Here is a 27,559-nt window from a genome sequence, read left to right as displayed (position 1 = left end):
AGAATGAGCACAGCAGCGGTCCCTGCGCATCAAGAACTTGTAATGAGGCTTTTATGGTCCTTGCATGCTCCACTGGACCACAAAAAAGCAAGCAAAAACACTTAACCAATAAGAACTGTTTGGTCTGATGGGAAGCAATGACTGTTATCTTGGCATTAAATAAATCTGTTTACTTGGTTAGGTTCAGGAAAAGATTACTGTTTGCGTCAACGCTGACTTTTGGCCTTTTAGGACAGTTCTTCTGGGTCAAGGTCCTGTGTTTGAACTATCTGTCCATCCTAATGTTGTCCCTACATGGATTTTGTCACTCACTACAACATCTGACTTTGTGAAGGCTTTCTGGCCAAAAACCTTCTCCCACGTGTCCTAAACCATCTAGTGGACAGGCGTACAAGGTCTGGAAAGGTCCTTGAAAATACACAGGCCTGGGGGAAGGGAGAAGTGGCTGCATGCAGGCACAGAGGGACAGACTAAGCAAACTAAAAAAGACTGAGGCAGCCATCATGACATGGACTGCACTGAAGTTAACCCTGACACTTCGGCCTGGAGACTACAACAAATTTATGACAGAAATAGTGGAGGAGAGTCAATAGTCAGTAAACTGACTATTAACTCTTTTGCTGCTCATGGATTCAACAGTCTTGGGAGGTCAGGTAGACATGTTGTGAAGTAGCATGGGAATAAAAAGCTATATTACGTGACTCAGGTGGAAATTTTTCAGTGATGAGGTAATCTATTAAAGTTTTAGTCACATTATGTTTAGTCATGTTTGCTGACTCACTGACTGATGTATCCGATGGTCCTGTGTTTACCCAGAAGTTATATTAGCAACTAGAGGTGAGGGAAGAAACTGTTACCCAAACAGAATTACGATTTCTCTGTTTGAGATCATTGACTGAAATATTTGGAATAATTTAGACATTCAATTCAACAACAAAAAAAAAAGATATAGTTTATATAAAATAAGTCTACCAATGCTGCCTGGGCTATATCTTTAAGTAAAATTTATTCAGGTGGGTTTACTGGGTGAATGTACCATCGCATTCAACAGTGTGCTTAAATGCCATGCAACGTGCTGTATTTGAGTACATGTGATTTACAGTCTACACACAGGCAACTAATATTTATCTGTGACAGTCTGGCGTGAAAAAATGTAAATCAGTGTTGTGACAGGCAGTGCTTTTAATGCAAGTTGGAATTGCTTCGTGAGCTCCCCCGTCAATAATGTGAGCACATGCCCCTCCATGGTGCACTGTACCATTTAAAGATAAGTTTAAATACCAGCTGAGAAATGAAATTGTGTATCCTCGAAAGGACAAACCACGGGTGTGCTGGGGTCACAAACAGTACCATGAATGACATATTCATCAACTGCTTCAGGCCACCATCTCATCTGAAATCTATTAGGCTGAGTCTGATGACAGCTTATCACCAACAGTGACAAGCGAAACACTAACCGTGTCAATGATGCCAACACTGCGGCGTCACTCAAGCCCCGCCCGGCATGGATCAGCTCTCTATTAATAAACCAGAGAGTGGAGGGGGAAACCCGTTTTCCTGGGAAAATGGCGAGACATGTTGTGAGCCATCTTCCGACACAGACGTGCAGCACGTAACCAAACGCTTTCTGTGCCTGCGGCTAGGGTAACACTGAAGTATCATCTCCTCTCTTAAGTTTCGCACATCAAGGCCAGATTACACGGCAAAGCTGGGGAAGCTGCAGCATGCGTTTCATCGTGTTATGCCGCCGCTCGGTTCACTTTCAGGGGCTGAGAAAAAAGTTGTGATGTTTGGTGGAATCGTCCAATTTACTTTGCTATTGTCAGTCTTATCTGATCAAGGGCAGTAGGAAAGCATTGAAAAGACAGCTTTTGGTCATTAATCCTTGTAGATTGAGAGGGGATACAAGATTGTGTCTTTGTTAGTGATTGTAACTCTGTCTTTCCAAATCAAGTCTGTTTGCATGAAAATACTTTAATCCTGATTATGGATTGTCTGCGGTTCCCTGCATCTTTGATTTGAAACTTTAAAGCCAATCAATATGTACAAGCTACAGGCTGCCTAAAATATCAACCAAGCTCACACAAAGTGTTCAACTCACACTGCACTTTCATGCAAGACTGCACTACTCTTATTTTATAATGCCATGGCAATAATGTGTCTACTCTGCAGTGACAGAAACAAAAAGGATGAACACTGCTGGCCACAGTCTTCAAGTAGATGCTACAGTACATATCCTGTCAGGCGAATTCAGTTGCACACACTTCACACAGACAGCGGGGAAGAAACGCTGTGATTAATACTGGCTCTTAACATGCTGAGATAAAGGAAAGACAATTGCTTCTCTGCTGAATGCATTGTAGATAGCTCAGCAGCGGTGGAGGTGGATACGGAGAGGGCAATAAACAGCAAAATGACAGTTTCTTCTGTGGCTTAGGGCAGTTATTTCCCTTTTGGCTTGTACTCCTTCAAAGCAAATCAATGTCTACTTGCGCTCCTTGATGAAAAGTATGTGTATGAAAGAAAGACTCCAAAGTTTTTTAAATGTCATGTTGTCTTATACAAGAATTTGGAAAATTGCTTTAAAAAAAACAGTCACATTTTGGTCTGCACCAAAAAAGGTGAGAGAGATCTGAGATAGTCATGGTGATGTCCCCCTCGCATGAATCATCATTCCATGTGAGGCAAAAATATGCAGAATTTCACAATAACAGAGGAGACAAGAAGATTAGCAAAAGTCAGACCGAACAGAAACTGTGCTGAGCAACAGAAATACACTTTTTCAATTTTAGCCTCTATCTTGCATTAATCTCAGATTTCAATATTGCAACCCCCTCAGGAAACCACCAGGCTGGATGAAACAAGCATATATAAACCCTCAAGCTGTGTAAGGAAACACTGCGTGAACCCACAAAACTTATTTTAAATTCTGGTGGATATCCCAAAGACACCAAATATGTTCAGCTGCACTGAGATATGTGCATAAGATAATGCCAAGACATCATGAATATTCCATCTAATGGTGTAAAACAGCATCAAGTCTTGAATATTGTACTCGATATCGACGGCGAAGAAGTTGGAACAAGTTGATAACGAATAGGATATTGTCAGACATAGTAAAATATGTTTTAGTTTTTCAATCTAAAGCTAGGGAAAATATGAGGGGGCAGCTGGATATTAATGTAAAAAAATTTAAAAACAGTTCAGTGTACACATTTTACTCAATTAGGCAATTATAAAAGAATGAAAATCCAATTACCTTTCATTACGCTTGATTTAATTATAACACCACAGACATCAGCATGCTGTGTAAGATGATACAGTAGGCAAACCACCTCTGTGAGCATGTCACAGAATGCAAGCCATGCATAACTGAGGGCGCAAATCTATGAATTAATCACACAGCAACCCTGTGTAATGCTGCGTAATTGCTACTGCACACAGTTTCACCCATCTGCCATAGACCCCAGCGTCATCATGCTCAAAGTCATGATAACTCTATAACCTAAAAGTCCTCTCTGACATGATACTACAGTGACTGACCTTTCACCCTATTGATGCTATTTTCAGAACCAGCACATCTGCGGTATACCTAACACAACTAGGTAGGGCTCCCACTCATAAAAATTACATAGGGTTTACTTGACAGGCAGAAATGTTTGCCTGAATTATGCATTGCATGGTAAATACTGAGCTCTGTCAGCATACTCCGTCAGAGTTCCATATAAGGTGAACATAAAATACTAAATGCTCCCCTGAGGGACGGCAGTTAATGGTACAGAACTCATTTGAGGAAGAGAAAAGTCAGGTGGACCACTGCACCACTATACCGATGCTGGCAGCTGCGATTGTTAGTGGCATGTTATGAGTTAGGAGGATCTCAAAGTGATGCAGTCATGACTCATTAATAATCCATATGTGGATATGAGGGTGCATGTGATGAGAGCCATTAGAAAAATGACAAGGGTTGCCAATATGTGTGAGACAGCCATGGATGGATTACTGAGTGGGTCTTGCTGGGCACAGACCCAGGAGTCAGGGGGCCCTTAGGCTAGAACCTCTATTGGAAGCGGCTGTTGACACTTGAATAGCCACGGAGCCTCATTAAAACCAGGAATGTCTTGATCGTGTTGTTTTGAGTCTTTCATTATTGAGAATTGGCCAACCAAATCAAATCCAATATTTGTCTCTGCTGATTTTATTATTAGAGCTGCAAAGCATTACTGAGCATACAACCATAACATTTCATTAAAATACAAGCAGACAGACCACCTCTCTTTATATCAGGTGTGAGTATAAATATTGGATTTCATCTGCAGTTTTTTAAGCACCTGTGTATTTTGGTTCAACTAAAGAATATAATGTAAAGACAGAAAATGACTATACAGAGATGCAAAACAACTACAGAGACCCAAACAACTATACAGAGATGTAAAGCAACAACAAAGGTAAAAAAAAATAACTACAAAGAGCCAAAACAACTACAATGTGACACAAAGTAACTATAAAGAAGCACAACAAAACTACAAAGATACATAAAAAGACTACAGAGGGATGGAAACAACTACAACTACATCTCATTCAGTCTGGAGGTCTTGCGACTATGTAGGAGGGGGTCAGAATTTTTTTTTATATATCTGTGCCCAGTAGCACATTGTCTAATAATCCTTCAATATTTTCTTCATGGCATGCCAGAATTCCTCTTCATTCATCATTCTGAGGCTGGTGCAGTTTCTGAATCATATGGTCTGCCTCTGTGGTGCCATCAAATGAATGCAATCACACACACACATGATATATACACCATATATACAGACACGCTGTACTGCTTCTCTATTTCCACCCACCAACTGACAAATAAACAAGGTGAATACATTCGAGCATTTCTACACTCACCTAAGGTAAGAATTTATTTTCTAAGCCAGGCACCAGAGCACTGTGGGCCGTGACAGCACTTTCTCAGTGTTTTTTTCATGGTTTCAGTTTTAAATCAGAAAAAAACAAAGTTGGAAAGCAGCCCATTTTTCTGCAATTATGCAACTAATTCCGTTGTTCGCCGGAGTCAATTATAGTAACTCGCTCTGCACGTTTACAAGCCTCAGTGCGGATTTAATGTGAGGCCACCTCAAACGGCAGTAAGTGGTGTTTAACATGCATTCATCACAGCGGTATGAGCGAACGAATTGTTAATACGTTCATTTCGCAGAACAGAAACATTTAGTTAGGCAAAAATTCCCACAGCGATGTGCAGCCACACAACTGCACGCTGTATACACACCAAGTCAAGGTGAGTTTTCCGCCCTGAGCTCATATATGTATGTGCTCTGGGGAGAGAAATGATCGAATGGGAGTCTTTTAATGCAGTTGCACCCGCTGCACCGTGTCATCCATCACTGGTGGAGGACACACACCAGTCTGTAAGGCTCTGACATGGCCTAAACTTATAGCCCATCATCTTGTCTGTTGTCTAGGAACAGAAGAGAGGCCAACCAAGGTTTAGACAGACACAAACTGCATGTCTAGTTCAGAGTCAAATTCAGAGAGGCAGGTATGAGAGACAACTATAGGGGACATCTTGATATTGTTTTGTTCGGGCGAAAGACAAAATGCCAATGATATTCAATTCACGATGATATAAAACAAGAGCAGCAAGTTTGACTGGAGACTGGAGCCAGCATTACTGCTTCATGAATTACTTTATTAAATTTATTTTATGTGTGTATTACTTCAGCATGAAGTGCCTCCAGTTTTTGTTTTGATAATATATTGAGATTTCCTCATTCTCCAAATGCAGCTGGATGGTGTAGTGAGGAAATATACTCTTAACGAAGTGACCTTGCTTTATATGCTGCTGTGTGTGCATTCTTCAACTGAAATAATCACATTCGCACAGCCTTGTTCACCTGCCAGATACACCACTGCCTGCTACCAGTCAACAGTGTTACTTGAGTTTTCAGCAGTTTCCTTTCAGCAGTGTGTTTCCAATTAACTTCCTTTGTTTCTCTTCCCTCTGCTTATTTCCAGGATGAATTATATCAAGGTACACTTGCTGAACGTGTATTTAAAATACATAAGTGCACGGGCTTACATCCAAGACAGTGTCTCCACACATTTCATACTTAAAACTGCAATCTACAAGCTCCCTACATATCATTTGGGGTGTCAAGGATAAGATACACAGACTCACTTAAGTCACAGTGAGTATAGAGACATTTGCTTGCGGCACACTTTGACAGCAGTTCAACAGCAATTTAAATTCCCACAAGTTTGATAATGTTCTTCTAGTACGTTGCAGCCATAAACAGACAGCCCTTCAAGTGGAGGAGTCCCTGTTATGGCAGGGGTCAGCATTGCTGAAATCTCCTGGAGACAGTCACAGTGCAGTGACGCTGTTACAGCCGCCCTGACAGACAGGATCACAGTAACTCCTGTTCTTAACTGTGATAAACGCTTCACTATCTCCCAGTCACCTTTGCTGACACAGTACAGATAGGGTTAACATCTGCATCAAGCAGCCAGGCACAGCAAGCCTCATAAAATCACATTTCATGGTCAAGCTGCTGCGTCACCGCGCTGTTCTGTATTGGGGCTGGGGGTCAATAGGCAATCGATGAATTTAATTTCCCACCATCATAGCTCAGCAACAGAAGTTCACTTGAGAACATGTCAGACCTGAACAGATATAGTCCATGTCTGACTTCTCTACTGCTACTGCATTTTATAGTTGTAGTATGATGGCAACTATTTGAAGGTTATGCAGCAATGTGCAGCAGTTATTTGAGATTCCCAGCTTTTCAATTAGCACATTTCAATGTGTGAACAAAGGATATTGTTAACAAGTATAATGAAATTTGCACAGTGACATCTGAGTGCATACAGCATAACACAGACAGGATCACTGGGTGTCTTTGTTTGCAACTGTATGTAAAACTGAATTATGTTTGTAACATGCTTGAATGAAGTTTGTCATTGTAATCAATCAACCAATAGAACAAAGTTTCCTGAAGCACTGAGGTATTCTCTGTCTCCAGCAAGTTAATTTAAAAATGTTTAAAATGAATAACTCATGCTTCCTTGACTGATATTTTTTCTCATTTAAAATTGTTTGACAAAGTCTCTGAATTTGAAGAAAAAACCTATTTAACTGAACTTTATGCAGCTGAATTTCAGCAGTCTATTTCACCCCTAAAAGGATCCTTCGGAGCTCTCTCTCTTTATCACCTGCAAGATTGTAAACCTTTAAGCTCAGTCAGGAACACGCTCCATTTCATTCTTGCCCTCCGACATGGCGTACACATCAATTATTCACGTTCTTCCATTTGCCAGACGTGGAGAATTGAATTTTAACCCAATAAAATCTTGCCGCAACACAAATCATCAGTAATTCACAGCTTAAGTTATACAGTGGGTGAATGGTAGGCACATAAAGGCGAAGGCCAAGTTTCCCTATATTGAATATGTTTGTGAGTTTGTTTGTGTACAACAGCAGAGAGACAAAAGATGGGCAAAATATGAAATAATAATGAAAACACAACTGTGTTTTGTATGCTTGGTTGGGGTGTGAAATAAGTGTCATGCTGAGGTTATGAATAAGAGATCAACAAAGGCACTTTAAATTATCTCATACATAAATTTCTTTTTAGAAAAAATAGGCTTAACTTAACTGCAGAGTAAGGAAACTAAACAGCCTAACCATGTTGATGTAAACAGACTGACTTTCTCATTAATATTAAAAAGAAATTTAGTATTTTCCACATGCAACAGATTGTATCTGGATATGAAAGTCCAATATTTTCTGGCAGGCAGATGCATTGTGACAGCCCACACATGCATAAGTCCCCTTGAAATGTACAAGTATTTTTGCACTGTTCTGTCAAAGCAGATTCACCAGCAGCAGCAGCAGTCTTGCTATGATGACATGAACCCACTCACAGTCCCAGTGAAGGCACTTTAAAGCCTGTGCAGTGACCACCTGCTATAAAAAAGATCCCGACAGTTCTGGCTGAACAGAGGAAACAACTGCCTGTATATGGGGATATCATAAAAGGTGATAAAAAAATCCAATAGAGTCAACAAACATGCATGTACTATACCGTAGGTTTACACAAAGGAATCAATATAAATCAACTTTCAGCACCCTTCCCATCACTTATTTTGATAGCCCATTAAATCACTATGGTTGACTGATCAGACTTGCAAAGCCGGGGCAATCAGTATTAACATAGGTTATGCCCATGCAAGGGTTATAAAACAGTGGTAGGCAATCAGAGAAGCGGCACGTGACGTGACTGCATAGTGAGGCAGCAGGAAAATGTTCTTCTCTTCTGGATCAGTCACTATGCAACTAAAACTACTTTTATGGTGTATCCACTTGTGGTAATGTATGTGATGATCTGTGTTTCTTTTTTATTTGTTCTCATCGCCAGGGACTGAAAAAAGAACAACTATACTATATAGTGAGGAAATAACACCTCACCTGCACTTACAGTACCAGGATGCACTTGGCCTGAGGACATTCCAGGCTGAAAGGACTGACTGCCTTTTCAGATCAAATATTTTCCTTTCGAACCTTTCCCCTTCTTGTTATTTAGAGATTTACCCTCCCAACCAGACAGTCTATTTTAGCATGTCCCAGCTTGCAACGGTCAGATTCACTGAGTGCATTGATCGTTTTGTTAAGGGACAAATAATTGTGGGGCGAATGATTTGCTGTGATTGCCTCTGGGCTTCTTCAAGACCAATTTGTCTACTGCAGATGTCACTTGAGGACCAGGCCTCAGAACCCAGTGTGGGGCAGGGAAGGAGGCTAATGGGAAATGTGATCTTCCTATGACGTGTCAAGTGCTCCCTCCACGTCACATGTTAGAGCTTGTTTGCTCATGAGTGGGTGTATTTTCCTGTGTGTACTACTGGGCACCACGACACTGATAATGACACTCCTTTTGTCTCAGTCTGTGTTGGCAGCTTAGCGTTTGTGTTGGTAGTGTATCAGTTGTATTGGTAGTGTAGTGTTTGTGTTGGTAGCATAGTTTGTGTTGGTAACATAGAGTCTGTGTTGGTAACCTAGTGTTCATGTTGGTAGCATAGTGTTTGTGTTGTGTTGCTTTAGAGCACAGTATTTCTGTGCTTCACGTGGATATATATTTTTTTCTTTTTCTGAAATAATCAAGTAAATCCATTTGGCAAGTGTGGGAAATTTCAAATGTTTTCATGGATCTCATCATGGATTCCCAGTTCCACCAAAACAAATCTGTAGTAGCTTAATTTATTCTTCGTGATCCAGCGAGAATTAACACCTTGACTTGGCCAAGCAAATCTCTTAATCAGCAAAACCCTCCTGAAAGCGTCATTCAATATGCCAATAACAACCAACACATCGACACCAAGAGCAATCTAAAACAAGCCCATCTGTTTCAGGCTAAATGGAATTTCACACATCCCATCAGTGTCTTTCGCCGATGAAAACGACTGCTGTAAATGTATTCTTCAGTGTGGCAGAACCGACAAACACAATCTCAGCAAACCGCATCACAAAATATCGCACAGCGTCTTCAGCCAGAGATATCACCTCTACTGTTTCTTCCCACTTTAGAGAATTTTCACAGTGGTGGCTCCAGGCTCTAGATTTAGCCAGCCATTACAGAACAATGCCCATTTTTCATGTGTAATGGGGTCCTCCATTAAACATGAACCTGGAGGTAGCATCATTTAGCTCGGTGTTATCACTTCCATAAACCAGAAACACATACAAAGAGAGAAGAGGCACAATGAAAAAGGTAGAACGTTACAGGGAAAGAGAATAACAACCAAGAGAAGCAGAGAAATGAACAGATTTAAAGCTGTTGTCTTCACATTCAACCTCTGGTATCCTGCAGCTACAAGGGTGAACCCTAAGGGAACCCAATTACTCTCAGCCATGGCTTCTCAAGGTGAGACATTAGGACAAACTTCCTATAGACCTTATGTTCTCTGCATCCTATGGTTTGGTAAATCATACCTATTTGTCACTGTCCAAAACACATACTAGTTTAAGTATTTTTCAGTCATGTTCCAGGTTATTAGCTCAAAATGTACACTTTCCACACAACTACCTTTACACCATAATAGCTAGCAATGGAAAATGTGAAGATTCTTTGGTTCTGCCTTTCTGAAAACATGAATCTAAGCAATTGTTAAGCATGTTGTATGTGCATATTGTAGTGGTGTTGTGTGTTCACTTCATTTGGCTTTAAAGCTGCATTGATCAATATTTTATACAATTAACAAAAAAATCATACAGTGACGAACCCACAGAGAATTATGACCAAACTCGACATATCTCCACAGCTTTACTGAGCTTCATGGCTTCTTTCAACTTAGTGTTTTGGTTTAACAGCCTGCACCTTTACTATTCTGGCTCACGCTCACCATTCTCATCAACTCCCTTCCAAGTAGGCAGTTGTATTCAGTGGAAAAAAGCTCCAATAAACCCACTGTATTGAACCTTCCCAGCACCAACAAACAGGCAAAGACAGCAACTAGCATAGCAGAGCATTTATTAGCTACAAAGGAGAGGTTAGTTGAGACCAAAACAAAGCTCAAGGGAGGGTGACAATTATATTGATGCATGCTAACAATGCCCCATGTATGCTCAACTTGTAAATATGTGACTGTTTGCAAAGACATTTCACCGGAAAACAATTTGTAAAACCAGAAAATGTTGGAATTTAATCATGATGCAATTAGTACATTTCACAGATATCTGATTTCTTATCCCAGTGGATTATATTTAAAACTTTGCTCAGCTCCAGTACTATGTAAATCGGGAATATGTGCTGCAGTGTAAAACCAGGAAATAATAGAGATTAAAGAACAAGCGGCTGCTAGCGACTAATCTTTTCATTATACCTTTCATTATCAAAACCCATGAGTGTCTGATTACTCGGACAATAGCAGTGTGAAACATGGCAGAGAAATGTAGCCTCATACTGTATCACGCTGAAACCCCACACCACTACCCCTACATGATAGACAATATCAGCCTTCCAGAGAGTGCCTCGTCTTTGATGGCACTTTTCATCAGCACATTGTGAAGTACGCTGCTTCAGTTGCAGCCCCTGAGAGAACACTGGCACTCAGTGTTTGCCCTTTAGTCATCGCTCATCAGACAGCCTAAGTGAAGTGACAGACTCTAAATCAGAAAGCTAACCAAAAGTTAAAGTAACATTATAATAAAAATTCATAAAGGAGGTGGACTATTTGAGTGAATTGAAATTCGACTTTAGACATTTAAGAATTTCACAATAAGGCCTGGGTATAATACATTATCCCAATCCTGATTCATTACAGTGAGGCTAATATTTACACAGCAGACCCATGCATTAATGCATGCAATACTCTACAATTACTAAATTTCTATTATAAAGTTGCCTCCAGCAAGATGCTCTATATTGGAAAAAAAGGAAGTTTTAATAACACTGCATCTTAAGTGACATGTAATCACAAAGACAGATGAGAAAAACTACATGCTGTGATGTGATGATAATGAGGAATATGCTTTGAGAAAAGCCTTTATTTGCTACTCTCTTAGATCAACCCTTGGTTTTATTTCTTTTACGTGAGGCTAATCGGGAGGTCTTCACATGCTGCTATGGGTATGTGCGTGCTTGCATAAAATTATGAAAAGATGCATTCATGAAGGGCCCATGTATGACACCCATTTTCTTTTATACACATAGCAACATCAAACTCATTCATCTTTCGGAGAATTTCAGTAAGCCTGATGCAGATATCCAACCATTAAATATTATTTGATTACTGTATGATGTTTGTTTGAAGAATATTCTCTCTTTCCAGGACGTACAAAACATGGTGGAAAAGCTTAATTAATTGTGTTATGTATATAACTCAATGGTGCTTTAACAGTAATGATATTTAGAGTTAGGAGATTAGTATTTACTTACAGTATAATAGGATAGGCTTATCATTTTCATTATGCTATTTTCTCACTAAGGCCAATGTGATTTAACTATCTGACTGCTTCATGAAAAGAGGGGAATCTGGGATGGTGTGGGTCAGCTGAATTTCACTTTGGTGGATGTTGTGTTTCGAGGCAAACTTCCCTAAAGAGACAAGAAACGTTGGTTTTGTGGAAAATGTCATATTTTGTTCTGAACGTTTTCAATTCATATTCGACCATATTTTTCGTTGTTGGCTGGCCAAGAGCAACAGCTTGTTCCCTAAACGGTTTGTGTATTCGGATCAGTAAAATGTAAAGTCTGAGGGTGGAAAAAGACTAGAAAGTCTGGTGTTTGTGACTGTTTTGCCTTCTGGATTTGGCTGTTTTCATGCAGTGGGTAGACCAACAGTTCGCTCCAGGGTTCCTGTGAAACACTGAATCATATTTTGGATTTAAATTCGTGTTCATGTTTTTGCAAAAATTGTACTATATTCAAGCAATAAGGGAATTTTGTCTCAGTGACTTGTTCTCTATGTGGATATTCTCAATTGTTGAACCTACCACCATGAGTAAGAAACATAGTGCTGAATTTAATCACTGCCTTAACTGCCTTGTGAGCAGTCACAGTCATATAACATGATTATAAAGCCAAACTCTTGAACTGACCCCGAAGGCTTCTTTATTCCAAGGCTCTGAAGTTTGCTGAAACCTCTTCTGCCTCACTAGATAAACATTTTAATGTCAAGATGGGGACACTTAGGAACTATTTTCATGTGAATGATGCACTGCAAATGGTGCATCAAAGCATCTGTCGCACAGATCTGGAAATGTAATGTGACCTTGTTTGTTTATTTATGACTACATATCTGCAGAAGCTGAACCTATGTCTCTGGCAAAGCTTTGAAGCATTACATTTAGTGTATCTCTGACTGTATCTCTTTCAATTTCATTTGAGTCTCTGCTCGTACACATACAGGGCCTGAGAATAAATATTTTTATTGTGGATATATTCAGGTGTGATTGTTGTTTAATATGTATTTAATATTTCCTTTTTTGGCTTTGTTGTAAATTGTCAAGAGATGCAATTTAAGGAACTGAATGTTAATTAAAATAAAGTAATGGGAAAAATAAAAGTTTTTCCCATTACTTTGAATAGTTGGCTTCTCCAGTGAAACTGCCACCTCAGAGAATACTCTTTCAGGCTCATTCCCTGGCATCAACTGATACATCTCACAAAGGACAAGGAAATATGGGAAGCAAATATTGCTTTGTCTGCATCTCTATTTACTCCTTCGGCTTTTCCATCTCCGCTTCACTGACTCCACTCTATTTACTCGAGCAAAGCTCAGATTACACTTTTTCTTTCCCCACAAACAGGAAGCTGTTTTTATTGTCTGTAAGAGATTAGAACTGTACACTACAAGACAGGAATCCCCAGGCTGGGCAAGAACAACACGCCTGCTACTAAACTACTTTTGTTTTATCGATTTTGTTTACCTTGTTTTAATGAACTTCGTGCTGCTGTGATAATTTTTCAGACTTGTAAAATCCTTCATCGAATTATAAACTGTTGTGCAGTGTTTTAGCATCTGATTAGCCTTTAAACTAGATGATCTACTAGTCTAACTACCTTTCCTGGATGGCAATGAACTGTCTCACAGCTAGCAACATGCCCCATCTGTGCCTATAAACATGGGGCTGTTTTTGGACTAAATACAGCAAGGCAGCAGTTATTGTCGCAGACTAAGTCACTGATATCCACTTGTTTGCCCTGTCCTCAAGCTGTCTGACCTGACAGACCAGCGTCTGGCCTGACATGACCTGGCTATAGCAGGCTGGCACCATTCTCTACAACAATACTGCCAATGAAAGATACAAAATACATCATATACGTGAGCCTTTGCCCTTTTGTTGCTGATGAAAGCTGAAAGATGAAAACCTGTGGCTTTGCATCCCAATGCAAGTCTATTTTCAGATCGTCCTCTCCCCTTCAGAAGACGGTTATAGAAATCATTATGGTAATAGCATGTGACCAATTAAATCACTGCTAACCCATCAATCAAATTCATGCCATCCATCATTGAATCAAACTCAGTTATTATCCAGAAGATAAATAATGCTAAATAAAACACAATTCTACTCTTCTACAATGCCATTTTTTAAATTGGCAATTTTACCATCATTGCTATTTTATGTACATTTGTTCCCATGAGTCCCACTAGAATCAGTTTAAACAGAATAAAAGATCATAGGAAAAGGCACAGATTTCCTTTGGGACCACAGTTAAATCACAAAAAAAAGACAGCAGGAGGAAAAATAGGGCAAAGAACCTGAAAGGAGGGACAAGAGCAAGAGGGTGATCCATCCTTATTAGGAACAAATCTAATGTATCAAGCAGCCAGTCGGAGGCAATAGAACGGTCAGTGTGATCTGTGGAGCATTGCCCACAAGGAGATAGGCCTTAGCCGTATTGGCTGAAGCTTAGTTATTGCTGAGGTAGAAGTATTGTAAATGGCGAACGCAAATACTTTTTTCCTCTGTTGCTTTGCATTTAAATTGAATTTGCGATGGTTCCAGTGGTGCGTGGAAAATGCAGAAGTCTGAAGAGAAATTCTATATGACACCTTGCTTCCACAGAGGAGGCTCTGTTGCTCTGTGTGTCATACATCACCTCCTCTACTCTGCTACATCCGCACATTGGGCTGCAAGCATTTAATCTGTTCAAGGTATTTTGCTGTGTCATTTCTAAAGGAAACCGCTCTGCAACCCGTCCTGACAATCTGATCTGCACTCTTGACCGGCTGGGCAAGTTGAGCTGAAATTTAGCAGAGAGCACTATCTGAAATTGGCTACTAATCATTACAAAAGACATTATTGCTGATCTATTAATCAGCCAAATTACCTCACTAATTCATCATGATTTCTAAATTCCATCATGAATGGCTTTAAAGTTTGTCTCAACTTGGTGCATAGACTTTAAAAATTAGGGCAAGGTAAGGCGAGACTATTCAAAGATGTCATATTTAGTTGCATTAAGGAGAATGTAGGATTCAGTGTATTTGGAGCATTACCCAACGGACCCAACATCAGGATATTTTGCCCTCTGCTGTACCAGTTCTCTTCATTTGTTTGTTTTAACGGCCTCTCCCAAAGTCCCTCAACTTTATGTAAGTAACCCCTTTAAATGCCAGTGGATAATGCAGAGTTTCTAAAGATAACAAATATGTCAGGCTGAATACAATCAGGCCGAAGAACATGAACATGATTTGACAGAACTATCACCACTTATGGCCTACTTACTGACTTGTTGGAACAGTCTAGAATGAAAGGTCAAGAATGAAATGTCAAGCTCAACTGTTAAATCTGTAAAGTCCTAAAAAACATCTAGAGCTTCACAGCTCTTGAGCAAATGGTGTGATACAGTTGACAGCCCCTGGAACAAGGGAGTAAGTGGACCTTGATTTGAAATGGTTTCCAAGGTCAAGAGTGAACCGCTTAGCGCAATGCTAAAAGTGCTCATAGAGTTTAAATATATTCTGTCATGTAAACATCAGACTGCTTCAATGAAAGCTGGGACAAGGTGATACAGGATATACATATAATACTGTCAGGGGAAGAAAGGAGGAAAGTGTATGTTAAAGGGCTAATTCTCATAGTGGTTGAGATACACCGACACCTATCAAAATAAAAGCATAGTTCATTTCATTTAGACAATGTTGGAATAGCAATACTGTTTAACCTTAGTCTCTAGTGTTATATAAAGAACAAAATAATGTGTCACCTCAGTGCGCTCAGATACATGCTTGAATATTGACACTACACCCACCAAGTAATACTAATGAAGCAGACTAAAGCTACACAGCACATTAGGCTCGCTCCAGCTCATTTATCAATTTATAGGCACCTTTGGAGGCATTTGTGTTCCTTTGTTATACCTTAACAGTGACATTAGACAGGCGAGATCCCTCCTGTTTACACCTGCCTGTGCTGACACAGAGTTAGCCAGGTAAATAATGTGGCCAAGGGTGGATCTGTCTCCAGAATGATGGAGAAAGTGCTCCATTTTCTGCATGGCCGTCCATGACGAGCTGCGCCCAAGAGAGTGAGTGAGTGATTACACCAGTTTACAACAGAGGTGTGGGGAGTTGATAGGGGGTGGAAATGTATCTGGGCTCAATCTTGGCCACGACTCCCACAGACCAGGCGTCAACGTGTGGCTAGGTTGTGGTGTCCTTGTCTTGGGAGCTTATAGAGTCAAGATCATGGATTGAGTGCAGAGGATGGGCAGCAACATTCTGGTCACACAACAGCACTTTATCCTCTGCACCCTGCAACGCCCACAAACAAGAGATGGCCCCAGCATCTTAGAAACTAAAGCCAGAAGCAATCACTATGAAGCAAGTTAATTTTCTCTGATTGCTCTCTGAAGGAGCTAAGACCGTAGAGGCTATTCAATTTAAATTAGAATCATAATCAAAAATGTGATTATAGTGTGTGCAATTCATCCCAAGTGGAAAGATTTACAATGCAACAAGGAAATGTATGCAGCAAAATATTGCAGTGCAATACAACTGAACTGAAATCAACCTTTTTGACAATGCACTAATTCCACACTGCAGCTATTTTACACTGCAGTGCTTCAGATTCACACGCAGTATGTAACACTGAAGAATGCAAGGTGCACATACTCTCTCCATGGGATGGTATGTGTGTGTGTGTGTATGTGAAATTGTGGGCCAAACTCAAGTGAGAAACAAACTTGCCCCACAGTGACAGAAGCTAACAGGGTGTAATTAAGAAGTAAAACACTGTTTACACTACCAGCCTTGATATACAATGCCCATGCACATTTTTTTTTTCCTGATACAGTGCACTTCATTAACTCGCTGAAACCAAAATTCCCCAGAATTAATAGATTTTGTGCAGGATTATTAAGAACTGTCCAAAACTGGTGAAAAGCACTGAGCAGTGACAGCCTTTTAAGTGATCATTTGACCAAAACATCACATCCTGAACACAAGTTTGGTCACAGTAAAAGCACAGAGGCATTACTCCACACCAAAAATGTCAAAAACTACAGTCAGGAATAATGTCGGCTGTCATTTACATCCTGCCTCTTGTCCGTCATTTTATTGCCTCAGTTTATTCAACCGCTTGACATTTCTCCCTCACTGAAAGCGGAGGTTTCAGTGAGGGAGATTGATCTGTTTGAAATTTCAATCTGCAACCAATCAAAGATGACATGGAAAACCATTCGAGAACAGCCATTTTCATCAGTGGATCCACAAAGCACCCGGGGAAATTGAAATATGAAAGAGAAAAAATACAAAAGCCCAGACTCCTGTGGGACTGCAGAATAGAAGGAGACAAAAGTCCCTCAATAAAAAATGATGTGTGCAATACATTAAAAACTTTGTGCATGATCCTTGCATGGTGAAATGTGTCATTATCAGAGCGCATATTAATAATACTAAGTTCCTATTGTTTTGCTTGAGTCTCCACTCCAACCCTCAAAGGTGTATTGAGTCTCCTTTTGTTGGCAGAGAGCAGAAGCAGGGCTGCAGCCCCAGTAATTGCCAGCTAACGGTGCGTGGAGAAAGGACATTGTCTCTTGTATCGCAGCGCGTCTGGGGCAGAGGGTTCACTTTTTGTGAAAACACAGCCAGTTGCGGGGCGCATAGCACGGACAGTTTGAAACAAAGAGCCTCGACGGGACGTTAAAATTAAGTGATTACAAGAAACTTTTTAATTCGCCTTAACTATAGTAATGATCACTTGAGGGAGAGTCAGAGCAAATAACAGAAGCACTGGGGCAACAGCACAATTCTCTGAGGTGATAACAACAATGAACAAAGAAAACAAATCCAAACTAAACAAATTAAGTCTCCTCTTTAATAGTCTGCAATTTTAAAGGGCATACTGTTATTTGACATTTCTTTTGTATTGTTTAGTTCTGCTCCACTGACACTGCCTCTTTCATCTTATTAATATTTAACTTAATCATGAATACTTTCAGGGTGTGAGATTAACTTTTGCATCATCCAAATGGCTAGGGAATGTTTAGGACCAAAGTACCTCAGTATATTACATTTGTTTCTTTGGCTGGTGAGGGAAGTATCTTTTACCAGCATTTGACTCCTGGTGGATGATGCCAATTTTTGTGCTGAAGATTCAGTTGTTGTTGTTTTTTCCACTCATCCCAACCTAAGGAGGTGAATGTCCTGCTGGATCCAACACAGTAATACCTCATACACAGCTGCTTTGTAACTCAACCATGCTCACCATACTAAAAATAACCCAGCCATTCTTTCCACTCAGGAGGACCCTCGTTTACCAACATTAGCGCAAATGGGAAAACTGATTACATGGGATAGCAAGGGGAAATTTAAATGGACAGTGGCACGGGATAACCACAGGCCAATTTCAAACGCAAATATAGAAAAATGAGGGCAAATCAAATCTTGGCATCCTAAAGGGATCGGTGGATGTTGTAGAGGTGACAGAGGTGATCGATAAAAGCACAAAAGCCACAACTTTTTCTAATGTGTCAGTTTACCTGTTGAAGCTCCAATCTAATGGATGTGCATTCTGCAGAAACCTCCTTTGATTTAATTCAAGGAGAAATCCACCAACTTCACTCAATGAAGGTCACTACAGCCTGTGAAAATAACCCTAATGGTTGTACCGCTGACTTTTCAAAGCCCGTTAAAGCCTATGTTACAATTTGAGGGTGTGACATTTTCAAGACGTGAGCTTGAACTAGGCTAGTTGCATAATGGGAAATGTAGGATCAAGTGTTGAAAGAGCCTGACCTAAAACAAGGCCAGCTCGGAGATGTGGGTTCCAATGCAGAGGGGAAGACAAAGGGCTGTGTGACAAAATTTGATTACGTGCTACAACACATTCATGGTAGATTACTTTGTAACATGAGTGATGTCCCCTATTTACCTCACACTCGTTGCAATCAATCATAAAATTATTGCCACGTGACAACTCTATAAAGGTGTAAAATCCTGTCCTAAAGAATATAAACCACTATGTAGTGTTTGGCATCTGATAAGCCTCAAAACACAAGGCCCTTTTACTGGACTTCCTGGATTATATTTCATGTCTCATCTGTAACACAACACTCCACAATAAGCATAGCCCCCTGCATTGTTTTGGTCTAAACTAAAAGTCAGGATATCCTGGTTTTTGCTGCCTTGAGTCTGATTATGTTAGTATAATACTAAATCTCTTTAATGTCCCTTTAATTAAGTTAACACATTTATCTCATTAATAGATTCTGTTGGACTGATCTGAGGATGTACAGTACACAAAAAAATTGACAAGTCCCCTGGCATATAAATCTTTAATCACCCTTTTCAACTATGAGGATGACATTTTTATGACAAGCTCATCATATCCTAATTATTCATTCACATCCAGTAATTATTAACAAGGTACGGAACTGGAGGGAAGGTGGGTGACGGAGATTTCTCTGCAGCCACAGCAAGAAAGGTGTTTAAATGACCGAGCTGACATTGTTGTTTTTTGTGGACATCTATAGAGCAGAAGTGATGATGGAGGGATCGAGGACTTCTTTCACCTTGCAATAACTCATGTGCAACCACTTCTCAGTCCTAACCTCAACAACAGAAAGAACATTTTCACTCAGGTTTCACAAAGAGTTGTCGGCTGAACTAGATGGTGACATTAATTTTCCACTACAGTGAGCACAATCTCTCCCTCCTCTATTACATAACACTTGGCCAGATTTGTTTGCAGTACTTGACAGCCTGTCACTCCTTTTTGGTCAGGCAAACGACCAGCATGGGGTTTAGCTACTGTCCAACATCAGCAGCAAGTTTTGACACAGTACCACAATGTAACCGAGCACTGTGTGTACTGACCGAACAAGCCAAATAATGTGTACTGCTGTGGTGTTGGACGACAACACTGCAGCAGAAACCAGAAACCAGAAGAAGTCAGAGACACTGAGAAACAAAGAGACAGCAAACTGGGTCTGCCAGGAAGCTGATATGGATACAGATATCACAGTCGAAGGTCTTCTTTCTGTGTTCGCCAAATGCATTGAACCTTGGGAAAGGGGTCATGGTGAAAGGTCATCGTACAAGGTTAAAAGAAAACCGTTACTAGATGACACTGATACTTTCTTTTTCCATTATGCAAGAGGCTTGGCCGAGATACTTTGATGTTCTGGATCACTAAGACATCCTAATCTGTTGCTTCTCGTCAGGCTGCGTAAGACATCTCGTTAAGCTGACAGTGTATTACTGTATTTCTTAACTCTTTAGTGACTGAAACAATTCTGAAATCCTCTCACACATTTATGAAACTAATGTGTAATTCCATTCATAAAAATGTACACAGGCTGTACCTTAAATTTTTACAACATTTTGAATAATTACAAAGAGTCCATGCTGTTAAATAAATAGCTCCCCTTGGATGTTGGTGATTTAATGATAGTGTTATCAAAGCTTTGTATTTGAAAGTCAATTGATATCCACTGTCAACTAATACCTGCAATTGCTTGCAGTCTTTCTGGTTTCTGTGGTTCCAGATATAAAGATTCCTGTAAGAACCGTCCTTACCAGGTGGATAGGTAGCAAAAAATTGGACCAAACTTTCAGTACAGATATTTTTGGGACTATATTTTCTAAAAGGGGTGGCACGGTGGCAGCATTGTAGGCTAACAGCAAGAAGGTTCCTGGTTCAAATCTCGACTAGGGCCTTTCTATGTGGAGTTTGCATGTTCTCCCTGTGACTGCATGGGTTCTCTGAGGCAGTACCAGTTTTCTCCCATAGTCCAAAGACATGTACGTAATAGGTTAAGGTTTAGGTTAATTGGTGACTGAGCCCGTAGGTGTGAATGTGCCCTGTAATGAGCTCACCCAAAGTCAGCTCGGATGGGCTCCAGCCCCACCGTCACCCTGATCAGTTTAAGCAGTTACAGATAATGGATGGATTTTCTATAAGAGGAGTTAAACACATCATGGGATTTTAAGCAAACTGCAAATAAGCAATCAAGTCTTGTGTGGTTTGAACACAAACATCAAACTTTACATACATACAGATGCTCGTCAAGTAAATCAAGCAGATGTCATGTTAGCTCACTGGCTATGAAAGGAAACTTTATGAAACATGTTTAGCCATCTGTTGTTGTTATGCCTGCCTAAACATCACAGGAGAAATATTCTGCTGCAAGGGAAAATGTTGAACCGTGAAAAATAAGTGCTTATGGACATTGGGTTTAATTTACAAGAAAAGCTCTAAACTAGCTATTAAAATGAAATACTCAATGCTCACATGATCCTTTTGCTCTGCCTTAATATTTCTATGAGCTCTGCAAAGGTGGCAAAATCCATACACTTTAGGAAAGTATTACACAAGAGGCACAAAGGCTAGTAGATAATCCACAAAGCAAAGTTATTAGGTCTCTCTATTAGCAAAAAAAGCTGTGGATTTAAACACTAGCTTATAATAAATGTCTGCATGTGCACTGTTTTATCACTCTACAGAAGGGCCACGCACACACTACACATTACAACTACACTGTCTACTCTAAACCACAGCCTATAGAGTAAAAACAAGCAGTGATAAATAGCGACTCTTCTCTTGCCATTCAGACATAATGCCAACTGGCCTGTGGGTATCAAATATTCAGTGTTTGGTCAGGGATTATGGGCTTTGAACGGGCTGTCCTCATGGGACAGGTGGAACATGACCTGCTAATAGCCATCAGGAAACCAAAGAGAGGGAAACAAAGACGGGCCCTCGTGTCATTGGCCAGACCCCCGCACATGTGCTCTCAAGTACATGCTGAAAAGTCACCGAGTGCATTTTTCACAGCATTGTCTCACGGCCATGGATTGGATAAGTGCCTCCACATCTTACCTCACAAAGACCAAATGAACAACTTTTTTTCCTTGGAGGAGTTTATGTTCTTTCATTTCAGTATATTTGGCACCAGATCAGACCCTCTTTTCAACTTATAATTACTGTAGAGCAACAGAAGCCTGAAAATTTAAATAATTCAGCATACATATTGTTCCTAGTTTTCAAGGACGTTGAACTTAAACCACTGCTCCTACTGAGAAAGACAAACCATTTGAGGCACTGTGCCACTGAGAGGGTGAACTGCTTTAGAAGTAGATCTTGGGCTGACCCAAGACAAGCTGAGACAACACCTTCTATAAACCGACCATTGATTGCCTAAGAAAAAACTGGCAAAGGATGTAGGTGTCATTCTGTTTGCCCTGTTGCCACTGCAGTCCTGACCCAGACCCACTATCTAACTAAGCTGTCAGTCTAACTACGACTACAACTAATGATCATTTTCATTAACGATCAATCTGTCGATTATGTTTCAGTTAATCAATTAGTTATTTAGTGCATAAAATAGTGAAATATGTTGATGTTTCCCAACTTTCTTTGCAGCTCTAGGTCTGAGTATAGGATGAATTTTCAGATAATATCAGATATACAAAATCCCAAGAACAAACATGAGTGGTAAACATGCATACATCATTGAGAAACAAACAAAAAAAATCCCATTTGGTTGTTTTGAGAGAGAGGAAAGAAATGCTTGTTTGGCATTTACTGCAGTCCTGCAAACCCAATATATAGTAGTTTGAAAGCTCATAGACATTACGATCACCATTGTTCCATTACAAAGAACACTGCCAAGGAAATTTAAAAAAAAAACAATTACGCTGACAAGCTGCAATCAATACAAATGCTCAGAGGCTCATCAAAGCGTTGATCATGCAAAGAAAAGTCATATCAAGGAAACTTTTACAAGTCTTGTTAGAAAAAGTGAGTGCACTGGGTTGAGAGGGCATGTGCTGTGATGTCTTACAATGTGCTCGGACTCCTGATGGGAAAAAAAAGGATGATGCCTCACAGAAGCTGAGACGCCTGACAGCCAAACACTCAGGGAACAAGCAAACTGCGAAGATGTGGTGAAAGATTGCAAAAAGTATCACTCTGATCCAGAGCAAATGGCAGATTGAGTGTGTGCTACAATGGGATCCAATTAAATGGAGGTGGACAAGGCATGTTTACAGCCGTCTCACTACACAACTAAAGGTATTGACTACGTAACAAAGACATTGAAAAAGTGTCACTTGAAAATAAACGGCATAAATCACCCAGCTTTAGGACATCTAAATGCTCCTGATGGATACTCCGTTGGACCGGTAGCTTAACCTGCTCTTCTGTCACCGAAGCTGTGTTCGAAACGTTGGGATGGATTAAGATTTCCCCTGGTGAATGCAACAAATAAGTTTCTGCTTTTCCAATATACTGAATAGGCACTGACACTGCCATCTGGATTTATAACCTGAAAGAATGTGCATCTGCGACTTGTTTCCCCATCTTTTTTCTTCCACAGCTGGAAAATCCAAGGCCTACTGAGCATCTGTGGTGGCATAAATACAACTGGTGGCAAACTGTCTCTGTTGTATCATTAAAACAGTAGCTGTGCAAGTGCATTAAATCGAATTTTGATCAATAAATTATTGTCTCAGTGCTGTAAATACTGCTGTGTACAGAGGGACAATGTCAAAATTCGACCTTTAACACGCATCGTGTTAATAGATAGAGAATTGTGTCGTCAAATACTACCTATGACAATAAAGACGTAATGTACAGCACAATCTGTCCAGCCTTGTTCTGTTACATCATACACATAACCTACAACCTTACACAATGTGTTCGCGCTGGCCGTGACAAGTACGTGATCAATGAGGCAATGACTGTGAGACCGTTCTAGGACAATGAACATCTCAATTAAAATCCCATGGTCTGCTAACTGACTCCATCTATCATTCTCTAGCCCAGGTCACCCAAATACGGCCAAGCTAGCTTCGCTCTGGTCAAACTCCATTTATACTAATCTGCAGCATCGCCTGTGTAAGATGACTTAATATGGTATGTTTAGAGAGAAATGGATCCACTCAGGTGGAAACTGCCTAATAAATGACTAATAATGACTGACATGGTTTTAGGAACATCGTCTAGAGGATGGAAAATAGGCTGGAATACTGACAGCTTCGAGGAGTCAATCAATACATATCCCATTAAATAAAATATGGCTAATTCAGCAGTTATCACTGGGTTGACTGTATGCATTTATTCAACACTCTGGAGACTAACGTGTATCCATATTTCATTATTTGGGAGATTCAAGTTTTTCTTCAACCAATCTTATATCCTTTAGAAACTGTAGTCAATAAAAAAGAATGTTTATCTAACTCAGCACACCTCCAGTAATTACACTTTGTCCTAAGGGAAATATGTCCAGCCATGTATTTAACATTATCAATAATTAATAAGAACTGACATTACAGACCACAGTTTTGCCCACAAACAATCACTGCAGCCTATGGTGCAGCGAAAGCAATGCCACATTTTTAACCAACCAAGGCTTTGAGGACACTAAAGGAAATTACTACAGAATATACATTAATCGAGTTTTGACCAAGTGGGAATTGCAATGCGACCTAAATGACCTGCTGGTAGCTATGGAAACCAACACCAATAGACCTATGGGCTGATACAGTAGATGGATTTCTGCAAGCTTGGTATCTCCCACGAGCCTATATTTATCGGTATGATTGGAAAGCTGAAGCCATCTACACCTTTTTTAGGGCAGTCCACTGATGGAGAGACTCTTCTGTAGCTGCCTCCCATCCTCCACTTCTCTCAGTCTCTAAGGTCAAGGAGACAGTAGAAAATAGGCCACGACTATATGGAAATATTCTCTGTTGTATGTAAAGCGCTTCATTTTTTTCCAAATACATAACATTTGGAAGGAGCCACCGCTAGAAGAAAATATTGTAATCCTGTTGGAATTAATTTGCATGTTCATATAGCGCCTCTCTGGGGTTTAGCACCATCTCACTTACAAGGCGTGATAATCAACAACTTACTCGACAGCGGAGCTCAGTTAATGCAAGAACGAAACAGAAGCCATGCTCGGCAAAGGTGTAAATATATGCTACTAGTGTATTCACATCACCTGTATCAGACAGAAAAAGCACCAGTTTGATGCTTACTAGTACTATGTGCCAGTGATCAGTGCAAGCTACTGCTGATAACCTATATCCTGTATGGACTCCTTATGGAGTAATCTGCTGGTAATCCACTATAATCCGAGATTTAATCTTGTTAATACCACTGAATCACTATCTGTCTTATTAGAAAACCTCTCGGTTTCTGTGTGTGTGCCTGGAACAAAAGGGAAACCAAAATCTATTACGCTTTGCAGCATGACAGAGGCACATAGTGATGAATAATGCTGTGTGCATACACAGCGTGAAACAACTTCTGCTTCTGGGGATTATTTCAGAAGGATTCGGCATCAGCGTGATGCTCCTCATTTTTTTTCTGCTGTGTTTTTGAGTATATAGTATATTTGAGTCACGGGAGTAGAACTTAGGAGTCAATAAAACCGATAACAACTGATGCAAACTAAAAGTGAGGCAACCATGAACTAAATTTGCAAGCTACGGCTGTCAAAATTATTAAGGTGACTGCAAGACTGACCCGACAGAACCAATGAGTTTGTCAAATGCTCGAACAGCCACAGGCTGCATAAAAACCTGTTTGATCACTTTTATCTCATTTTAATGATTTCACCTTTGCCTCTACTCCTAATCTGTCCTTGTGTCCTTTTACCCTTAATACACACACACACGTTCACATAAATTATGATGCCGAGTAGGTAATAAATTCAAGACCACTCTGGAAATCCTCACAATGCTCTTGCAGAGTTTTCAGGCATAAATGTATACACAATCTAAATACTGATGGTATGCAAGCGTCCCAGCAGAGCCCCACGTGTCAAATGTTAAACTTAATGAGATACTTTTATGTAAAGCTGAATCAAGTGGAGGAGTTTGACCAAACTGCAAAGAGAACACAAGAATCTCAGCAGATTCAAGAGGATTATCGTAAAATGGAAAGGCGGTTGGGGAGAAATCCAGCTCTCAAAGTCCACCAGGAGCCTTACCGGTGTTGAGCGTCCCTGTTACGAGTCTGAACAGGTACTGTGCGAACTTGAAGATCTCCCGTTTGCACCTTTTCCTGCAGCTCATCTTCGCTCCTGGGAGGGTGAAGGGGGGAGGGCTTGGAAAGGTCAGCACAAAAGGAGGACTCTGGCTTCACAGTTAAAAAAAGAAAAGAAAAAAAGAAAAGAAAATCCAAGCAAGACTTTTTTGACAGGGCAAGTGTCCTTTTCTCTCCTGCACACCTCTGGTTGTGTCAGCGTGGCCCTCGTGTCTGCGCGTGGCGGCAGTGATGATCATGAGTGAGTGAAGAGCACTGAAGGTGGGGGGCTTGTCTTGCGCGTGTGTGTATATAAATATGTATCCGGGCTCCTCTGGTGCGCTGCTCCAGGGTAAGGCTGTCTGACCAACACAGGGATGTTGTGTGCTTTTTAAAAAAAATTATTTGTCAGGTCATTAATATTTGCTTACCGGCGGTTTACCTCCTGTTCTCTTGGGAAGATGAGGGGGCTTGTCTCAGTCTCTTTTTTTTTCCTTCCTCCAACACTCACTCCTTCTTCTGACTTTTCCTGCAACTCCCCTGAGCAAGCACGCTCCTACTCTTCTTCTGTGTTATCAGACACTACTCTTCACAATACAGTGGTGATCCAGTCAGCCAGTTTCTCCGTCCCTCTCAGACACACAAACAAACACACGCTCCCACGCTTAATCTCGTAGTGCGCCTGCTGCTCTGCTCTACTCAGCACCATCTGTGGATGTTTTACACTCACTGACGGTTGCCATGGAGGTGTGGCCTGATTGGCCATAGACGAGGAGGAGGAGGAGGAGGAGGAGGAGGAGAAGAAGAGAAGAAATAGAAAGCACACAAAGAGGAGGAGGAGAAGGAGGAGGAGGAGGACTAGGAGGAGAGAAATAAAGGAGAATTAAGGGGAAAGTGTCCACCAATGAATCAGCAATGACAGTACATTATGGGACTGGCGCATCATGTGTAATTGAACGTTAAAACAATGAGTGACAGTAATGGAAGATGTTAATGGTACACCATGAACCCAGATAAGGAAAGTGGTTGACTGAGTGACAAATACGCCATAAAAATAAAAAGTCTAGGAGACAGAAAAGTTGGAAGAGAGAAAAGCTGTGCAGCCTAGATTGCCGAGATTTCCTACAACAAAATGCCAAGGTCAATATTAATAATGACTGACAGGCTACGTCCACCGTCTTTAAGACTAGCCAAATGCATCATCTTCTGCACTAATTAGTCCATACTGTACCTCAATTGCACTCATCCATCAATGCCAAACTCTCCCATCTGAAAAGCCTGTCATTAACTCAAACCTTTAACTGTTTCCAGTGGTATTACTGCAGTGAATTTACTTAAGAAAACACTGATAGGCACATTTTCTCATTATTACACATCCATCAGGCTGACAGGCGCCGGTGTGTAGAAGAAGATTAGGCTTACATCTGCTCGGAAATGGGGGGTTGATATTCCACAGGTCACTTGACAGAGAGGAAGATCTATTTTGGTGAATCCTGCTCTGTGTAGAGTCTTTGCAGACTCTGACCTTGGAGTTCTTGTCAGTGTGTTAAGCCAGTATACACACACACA

General features: G+C 40.5%; 1 protein-coding gene across 2 annotated transcripts in view; it reads right to left on the bottom strand.

Moving 5' to 3' along the window:
• The window catches only part of kcnip4a (potassium voltage-gated channel interacting protein 4a), a 109,279-nt gene that overhangs the window by 57,527 nt on the left and 24,193 nt on the right, over window positions 1-27,559 (bottom strand). The window contains exon 1 of one of the 2 annotated variants that reach the window (XM_027276627.1): window positions 25,956-26,695. The exons of the other annotated variant lie outside the window; for it this stretch is intronic. Within the exon in view, the coding sequence (XP_027132428.1) occupies window positions 25,956-26,040 (85 nt within the window). The 5' untranslated portion in view covers window positions 26,041-26,695. Of the gene's footprint in view, window positions 1-25,955; window positions 26,696-27,559 lie in introns of those variants that run through there. 2 annotated transcript variants of the gene reach the window in all.

The sequence above is a fragment of the Larimichthys crocea genome, chromosome III, assembly GCF_000972845.2.
Source record: "Larimichthys crocea isolate SSNF chromosome III, L_crocea_2.0, whole genome shotgun sequence".
Lineage (NCBI taxonomy): Eukaryota > Metazoa > Chordata > Actinopteri > Sciaenidae > Larimichthys > Larimichthys crocea.
This window is presented reverse-complemented; position numbering and strand designations above follow the sequence as displayed.